The sequence below is a fragment of the Arachis ipaensis genome, chromosome B10 (genome assembly GCF_000816755.2).
Source record: "Arachis ipaensis cultivar K30076 chromosome B10, Araip1.1, whole genome shotgun sequence".
In the NCBI taxonomy this organism is placed as follows: Eukaryota; Viridiplantae; Streptophyta; class Magnoliopsida; order Fabales; family Fabaceae; genus Arachis; species Arachis ipaensis.
In genome coordinates this window covers 47,999,681-48,008,496 of record NC_029794.2, presented here as the reverse complement: position 1 = coordinate 48,008,496, position 8,816 = coordinate 47,999,681, and the positions used below count along the sequence as shown (strand labels likewise).

Here is an 8,816-nt window from a genome sequence, read left to right as displayed (position 1 = left end):
ATGTTATACTGAAAATGTGAAAGAATGTTGAGGACATGTTCATGCATTCAATACCTTAATCATATACATTAAGAAAAAAAAAGAAAAAAATTATTATAAAAAAATGAAAGAAAAAGAGCAAATAATAAAAGCAGACAAAGTGCCCCAAAGTAAATGGTGATAGCAATGCATACGTACTGTACTCAAAACTCAGATGCATGAATATGTGGTAAACATAGTTGATGGGTAGTTAGACTTTGTATATTGATTACATGGATTGTCTTAAGTTAGATGGGAAGTTTAGGTTAATAAAGGATTCAGATTTTAGTCCACTTAACCAAATACAATCATACCTTGACCCTAACCCTATTACAACCCTTGAAAAGACCTCTTGATATGTGTATTGGTGCATTAAATTTTTGTTGATTGGTAGAAGAAGAGCAAGCTTTAGAAAACAAGATTAGTAGAGAAATGAGAGAATCGAACTTTAAACACTTGAGTGATTACAGTGTATACACTTCCGATGAGGGTTCGATGCTCGATTCTTTGTTCCCGGCTTTCATGAGCTATTTTCTTCTACAAGTCTATTTGTACTTTATTTTAAGATTTAAATTAGTGGAATCCAGTTATGTTTGTTCTTAAAAGATTTATTTAATTTTAACCAAGTAGGTAGAAGCATTTCACATTTAGTTGCATTCATATAGATAGGTTGCATTTCATACATTCTACCATTCCTCTTCACTCTTTTATAGTTTCTCTTAAACTTAGCATGAGGACATGCTAATGTTTACGTGTGGGGAGATTGATAAATCGCTATTTTACGGTTTATTTTGTACTGAATTGGGTGGATTTTATCCACTATTCTCACACTTATTCATATAATTCGCATATTTTACATTTTCCTTCCTAATGTTGTATGAAAACATGCTTATTTGGCCTTAAATTTGCTAATTTCTAATCCTCTCTTATTACCATTCGATGCCGTGACATGTGTGTTAAGTGTTTTCAGGTTTTATAGGCCAAGAATGGCTTAGAGGACAAAAAAGAAGCATGCAAAAGTGGAAGGAACGCAAGAAAATGTTGTTTTGAGAAGCTGGCAGCGACACGTATGCGTGTATGATGCGTACGCGTGACCAAGTTTTTGATTCATCGATGCGAACGCGTGAGCGACGCGTATGCGTGATGAGTGTCACGTGCTGCAGATATCAGAAAACCCTGGGGGCAATTTCTGGGCTGGTTTTGGCCCAATTCTAAGCCCAAAAACACAGATTAGAGGCTGTAGATTGGGAAAATCATTCATTCACACATTGATACACATTAGTTAGGTTTAGATGTAGTTTTCTATAGAGAGAGAGGAGAGAGCCTCTCTCTAGGTTTCAGGTTTTTAGGTTTAGTTCTTCTCAATTTCAGATTTTCATGTTGCTTTAATTTAGTTTCTCTTCTACATTCTATTATTCTGTCACTTTAGTTATCTATTTCCCTTTGTGATTTCATTATTTTGCTAATTTGGTTTATGAACTCTTCATATTAGATTCAATTTCTTATTAATGCAATTTGAGGTATTTCATGTTTATTGTTCCTTTTTTCATTTGTTATTATTGATTCCTTGCAATTGTTGGTTTTAGATTTTACATTCTCTCATTACTTTTCTAGGATTTTATTTTGTGCCTTCTAAGTGTTTGATAAAATGCTTGGTAGGATTTTAAATTAGAATTTTGGTATTTTTAGCTTAGATTGAGTAATTTGGAGACTCTTGAATTATCAAAGTCTCTTGTTGATTGGTGATTGAAAATTGCTAATTGGCTTAGGTTTCACTAAATCTAGTCTTTGATTAGGACTTGTGAACTTAAGTTGATTTTGCTCACCTGACTTTCCTTCATTGTTAGAGGTTAACTAAGTGAGAACAAATTGTAACTACCATCACAATTGATGATGATAATAAGGATAGGAATTCCAATTCTCAATCCTTGCTATGACTTTTCTTAGTTGTTATTTTATTTCCTTGTTATTTACATTACTTGTTCCTTATTTCAAAACCCAAACAATATACTTTTTCATAACCAATAATAACTACACTTCCCTGCAATTCCTTGAGAGACGACCCGAGGTTTAAATACTTTGGTTAATTTTATTGGGTTTGCTCAAGTGACAAACAATTTAAACATGATTGACGTTTAGTTGTCGGTTTAGAACTATACTTGCAACGTGATATTTTTGTGAAATTCTTTACCGACGATTTTCCGCCATCAATAACCACACAACTCATCTCAACCAATCAACAACATCGATAATCCAAATCTTATCTTAGGGTCTCTAGCCTAAGTTTTCACACCATATTACATTTTAGATACAGGAAACCGAGACCATACCTTAGCCGATTTCTCCGCTCAACCCGGAGCACTTCCAAATCACTTTTTCACAAGCTTTCAAGGCCTTAACAACTCCAAAAACAGATTTTCAGCACACCAAAGCCCTTTTCCAAGCTTTTCAAACCTCAATCAAGCTCCAACACACATATATACACTTCCTAAACCACAATATCACATTCAAGAATATCCACTCAATACCCAAACATCATAAACCAATAAATTCCACTAGGGTTGAGAATCTTACCACACCCAATGGTCAAGGAGACAAGATTAAGCCTTTCTTTCAAGCTAGTTCGATCCTATAACATCAAAAGCTCACAAATCTCAATATTTTTCACCCAATTTTTTCGAAATTAATGCTGGAATTTCAGAGAAGAAAAAGTAGCTTACCTCAAGAACAAAGTTGTGGGTTTTGTAGAGCTCAACGCGATGAACGCGTGGCTATAAACTGTGCAGCAATCGGAGCTCCGGATCAAAAGTTATGGTGGTTTGAAGATCGAGTGAGAGTTAGAACTTTGGAAGAGTGTTCTTCCCCTTCCTCACACCATTTCAGCGTGTTTGAGGGTTTAGAGAGGAGAGAGAGTGCTGTTTTTAGGGTTTTAGGTTTAGTTTGGTTGGGCCAAGGGCCCAATATGGGTCCGGTTGGCCCGGTGATGAGAGGAACTTTTGCGTGCTCTAGAAATTTGCGGATAAATCCTCGTTGCAAGTATAGTTTCTAAACCTTCAAAAGTCCTTTCATACAAACGTTTTGGTTGTCACAAGTAACAAACCCCTTTAAAATTGATAACCGAGTATTTAAACCTCGGGTCGTCTTCTCAAGGAATTGCAGGGAGGTATGTTCTTATTATTGGTTATGAGTTTGTAAATTGGGGTTTTGGAAGTAAGGAGGGAATATGTTATATGACAAGTAAAATAAAATAATAATAATAAAATCTCTTGGCAAGGTATAAGAATTGGAATTCCTATTCTAGTTATCCTTATCAGGTGTGAAGAGAATTGGGTTTTAATCCCACCTGGTCAGCCTTTATTAAACAAAGGAAGGTTAAGTGGACTGATTAGCTTGAGTCTCAAGTCCTAGTCAACTCCTGTGGAGAGACTAGTGTTAGAGCAATCCTAGCTAAAGCAGAATCTGCCAATTTTAATCACTTGCTGAGTTTGATAACTCAAGTACTGCCAATCACTTGACCAAAGCCAAAAGGGAGAAAAATATCTAAATTAAATTAAAAGCATCAATATAAATAAAGCAAAGCAATCTTAAATTTGAAAATACCTTGAATTGCATTAACAAAAGAAATTAAATCTGGCATAGATGTTCATAAATTAAATTGAGAAAATAAATAAAAAGAAGATTGAACCTGGGATCGAGAGTTACTCCTAAAACTAAAAGAAATCCTAATCCTAATCCTAAGAGAGAGGAGAGAACCTCTCTCTCTAAAAACTACATCTAAATCCTAAAATTGTGAATATGAAAGCTTTTTTATGAATGGACGCATTCTCCCACTTTATAGTCTCTAATCTGTATTTTCTGGGTCGCAAACTGGGTCAGAAACAGCCCAGAATTCGCTGGTTGCGAATTCAAACATGCTGATTTTCGTCACTGCGACGAGGCCGCATGTGTCACGCAGTCGCATTGCCTAGCGTTAGGAAAACTATGGTATATTATATATCAAATCGAAGCCCCGGACGTTAGCTTTCCAACGCAACTAAAGCCGCGTCGTTTGGACCTCTGTAGCTAAAGTTATAGCCGTTTGAGTGCGAAGAGGTCAGGCTGGACAGCTTAGCAATTTCTCCAGCTTCTTGTATTCCTTCCACTTTTGCATGCTTCCTTTCCATCCTCTGAGCCATTCTTGCCCTGTAATCTCTGAAATCACTTAACACACATATCAAGGCATCTAATGGTGATAAGAGAGGATTAATATTAGCAATTGTAAGATCAAAGAAGCATGTTTTCAACCATAGCACATAATTAGGAAGGCAAATGTAAAACCATGCAAATAGTATGAATAAGTGGGTAAAGAGTTGATAAAAAACACTCAATTGAGCACAAGATAAACCATGAAATAGTGGTTTATCACCCGGTTTGGCCAGTTCGGTCCAAGCTTGGGCCGATTTCTTTAAATTTGGTATCAAAATTATCGTTTTAATTTCTTCTATCATATTAAGCCATAAAAATCACATTTTTAGCTTTCTAGAATAAATTCTAATTTATGGGTTAATTATTCATTAATTAACCGGGTTTTACATTCTACCCACCTAATTGGGAATTTTGCCCACAAAATTCGAATTCAATTACATGAGAATAAGTGCGGGTAGTCAGTTCGCATCTCCAACTCAAGTTCCCAAGTGTGCTCCTCAACACCGGCTCGACTCCATGCCACTTTGACTAATAAAATCTCTTTTCCATGCTACCCTTTGATACTAGTATCGTCAATTCTGACCGGAGTCACCGGAAGCGTCAAATCTTCTTTTAACTGAACAGATTCAGGTTCTAACACATGGTTAGCATCAGGGGTATACTTCCGAAGCTACGACATGTGAAATACGTCGTGCAGGTTCGAAAGGTGGGGTGGTAGAGCCATCCGATACGCCACTGGTCCAACCCTCTCCAGGATCTGAAACGGACCGATGTACCCAGGGTTCAACTTCTTCGCTTTAATCGCCCTACCTACTCCTGTCATTGGAGTAACCTTAAGGAAAATATGGTCTTCTTCCTCAAATTCTAAGGGCCTCCGCCTTTGATCGGCGTAACTCTTATGAGGACTCTGTGCAGTGAGCATCCTATCTCGGATTTTCTTGACTTGTTCAGTGGTCTCAGCTATCATCTCCAACCCCAACAAGCTTTTCTCCACAGCTTCATACCAGCATAGCGGAGATTGAGATTTCCTCCCATACAGAGCCTCGTACGGAGCCATTTTGATGCTCGCATGGTAGCTATTATTGTACACAAACTCCACTAGTGGCATATATTGATCCTAGCTTGCCGGCTGATCCAGAACACAAGCCCTCAACATATCTTCTAAGGTTTGGATCGTCCTCTCGGATTGACCATCTGTTTGAGGATGGTAAGCTGCGCTTAAGCTTAATTGGGTTCCGAAAGCTTTCGAAAATACACCCCAGAACCTCAAAGTGAAACGAGGATCTCTATCAGAGATTATAGTAGCAGGCACACTATGAAGTCTCACAGTCTCCTTTATGTATAATCGTGCTAGCTCCTCAAGGGTGTAATTCATTCGAATGGGTAGAAAGTGATCTGACTTCGTCAGTCGGTCCACAAGCACCTAGATAGCATCAAAACTGGCCCTAGTCCTTGGCAATCCCGACACAAAGTCCATCGCAATGCTTTCCCACTTCCATTGCGGAACCTCTAAAGGTTGGAACGTCTCGGAAGGTCTCTGATGTTCAATCTTTACTTTCTGGCAGGTTAAACACTTTGAAACATATTCCGCCACATAATTTTTCATACCCGGCCACCAAAATATTGCTTTTAAATCATGGTACATCTTAGTACTCCCCAGGTGAATAGAGAATCCGCTTTTGTGTGCTTCCTTTAAGATATCTTGCCGCAAGGTACCAACATCTGGCACAATGATCCTGCCCTTGAATCTCCACAACCCATCTTGATCCCATGACACTCTCTACTGCTTCCCTTGCTCAATAGCTGGCAACACCTTCGGTAACACATCATCGTTTTGATGAGCCTTTAGGAGTTTGAATTTAAAGTCACTTGAGATTTGTAATCGACTTAAAAATAGAGTCCCAGACGCTTCTTGAACACCGATCTTCAGACTCTCGAATGCCTTGAGCAACTCCTCTTCTCGGAGCATCATCCAAGCTGCATACAAAGACTTTCAACTTAACGCATCCGCCACTACATTCGCCTTCCCCGGATGGTAGTTCAACTCAAAGTCGTAGTCCTTCAGTAACTCCATCCACCTCCTCTGTCGCATATTAAGCTCTTTCTGATCAAAGAGATATTTCAAGCTCTTGTGATCAGAAAAAACTCCGAACTTAACCCCAGAGAGGTAATGCCTCTACACCTTCAACGCAAACACAATCGCAGCAAGCTCCAAATCGTACATAGGGTAATTAACTTCATGAGATCTCAACTGCCGTTAGGCATACGCTACCACATTATGATGCTGCATCAGCAAGCACCCTAGACCCTTCAGTGAGGCATCATAGTACACCTCAAATGATTCCTTTGGCAAGGTAACACCAACACAGGCGCGGTGGTCAACTTTTGCTTAAACGCTTGAAAGCTCTCCTCCCACTCAGAAGTCCAAACAAATGGCACGTCCTCGCGGGTTAACCTTGTCAATGGCAAAGCTATTTGCGAAAAACCATTGAAGAATCTCTGGTAGTAGCCCGCTAAGCCCAGAAAACTCCTTATCTCAGTTACTGAGGTTGGTCACCCCTAATCCATTACCGCCTCCACCTTAGATGGGTCTACTGCTATCCCCTGTTTACCTACTACATGGCCCAAAAACTTTACCTCGTCCTTCCAGAATTCACATTTGGACAGTTTCGCATAGACTTTCCTTTTCTTTAGTATCTGCAACATGGTCCTCAAGTGTTTTGCATGCTCTTCTTCAATCTTGGAGTAAATCAGTATGTCATCAATGAAGACGACAATAAACTTATCCAAGAACGGGCGGAAGATTCTATTCATACAATCCATGAACACCGCAGGGGCATTTGTCAACCCAAAAGACATGACAGTATACTCGTAATGACCATAACGAGTCCTGAAAGAGGACTTAAGGATGTCCTCATCTCTTACCCTTATCTAGTGATAGCTGGATCGCAAATCAATCTTAGAGAAAACTCTGGCTCGTTGTAACTGGTCCATGAGATCGTCAATCTATGGCAGTGGGTACTTATTCTTTATTGTGACCTTATTCAGTTGCCTGTAATCTATACAGAGCCGCATACTCCCATATTTCTTCTTCACCAGTAGTACTGGTGCTCCCCAAGGAGAAACACTAGGGCGGATAAAGCGCTTACTCATTCCTTCCTAGGCGACATTTTGTAACGGGCAATCAAAATTGGCCCCGTTCCTGGTACCAACGCAATTGCAAACTCAACCTCTCGACTAGGAGGGAATTCCTCAATGTCATCCAGAAACACCTCAGGAAATTCACAAACAACTGGAATTTTCTCTAGACTTTGTTTCTCACCTGACACACTCGTAGCTAACAGCATAATGCCCTGACACTCCTGTCCTGAACAGTTTACTACCACGTAGTTTAAATAACAGCCATTCACCACAACTGGCCCTTCGGACCCCTCAGGCATGAAATACAACAATTTTTCAAAACAGTTCAACAAGACATGATTCTTAGACAACCAATCCAACTCCAAGATAAGATCAAGGCCGGTCATCGGCAAGCAAATCAAATCATGAACAAAATCACGTTGTTGAACCCTAAATGAAACCTGCGGACATCCTAACCTAGTCACCATGGCTTCATGGGTGGCATTATACACCTTAAGATTGTAGCCCAAAATCATAATCTTTAATCTTAACTCACTAGATTTTTCAAATGCAATGAATGAATTTGTTGCTCCGGAATCAATAAAGCATTTAAAATTTGACTAGCCATTTCAAATTTACCTCGGATAAGTGTCTCGGATCCCTCGGCACCTACAGCTGATGTGGTGAACACCCGACCAGGCTGCTGTGCTCTCCCTGCACCTTGCTTCTACTTCTCCAGACAGTTTGAGGCTTTATGCCCCGCCTTACCACAAGAATAGCAAAAGCCCTATCCGGCCTTACACGGGGCTCCGGGATGGTGACTTTCACACCTAGCACAAGCTTGCTCGTTTTGAGGCTGCTTCCCAAATCTTCTCCCTTGGGACTTGTTGTTGTTGGGCCTCCTGATATTGTTTTGACCCTAAGTCTGGTGTGGTCTAGAACCTCCCCGCTTGAAAGGCGAACCTCTAGGAGCAAAGCTCTTCCCTCGGTTCTATGGGAATGGTCCCCTATGGCTTCCACTCTCTGCAGCTGCCTTTTTCACACACTCTTTAGCAACCCTGCTCTTATTCACCAACTCTGAGAAAGTTCTGTTCTCCATTGGCCCCACTGAACTAAAGATATCACTCCGGAGTCCTCCTTCATACTTAATGCACTTCTATTCCACGAAGTTTCCCGGAGCTCCCTGACACATGCGGGAAAACCTGAATAGCTCCTCAAACTTGTCAGTATACTCAGATACGGACATAGCACTGATAGATGAGATTTTGTCGTATTGGTCTAGATTTTCTTCTTATAGAAAGAATTACTTCGTTGTAAGCATAGCTCCAAACCAACAAACAATTCTCACATAAAAAATATTGGTTGTCACAAGTACCAACCCCAATAAGAATTAACTGAAGTATTTAGACTCCGGGTCGTCTCACGAGAAATTACAATGAAGTGTTTAATTATTGGCTATGAAGATGTAAGGGGGTTTGATTTTATATTTTTTC

The 8,816-nt window shown here is 39.7% G+C and overlaps 1 protein-coding gene across 1 annotated transcript; it reads right to left on the bottom strand.

Moving 5' to 3' along the window:
* On the bottom strand, window positions 7,353-7,859 carry LOC107620594. Its single transcript, XM_016322728.1, has one exon. It carries the CDS (start codon window positions 7,857-7,859, stop codon window positions 7,353-7,355), a length of 507 nt encoding a protein of 168 aa, XP_016178214.1.

Coding starts and splice junctions, on each gene's coding strand:
- LOC107620594 (XM_016322728.1), bottom strand. CDS start 7,859: ATGATTTTGGGCTACAATCTTAAGGTGTATAATGCCACCCATGAAGCC.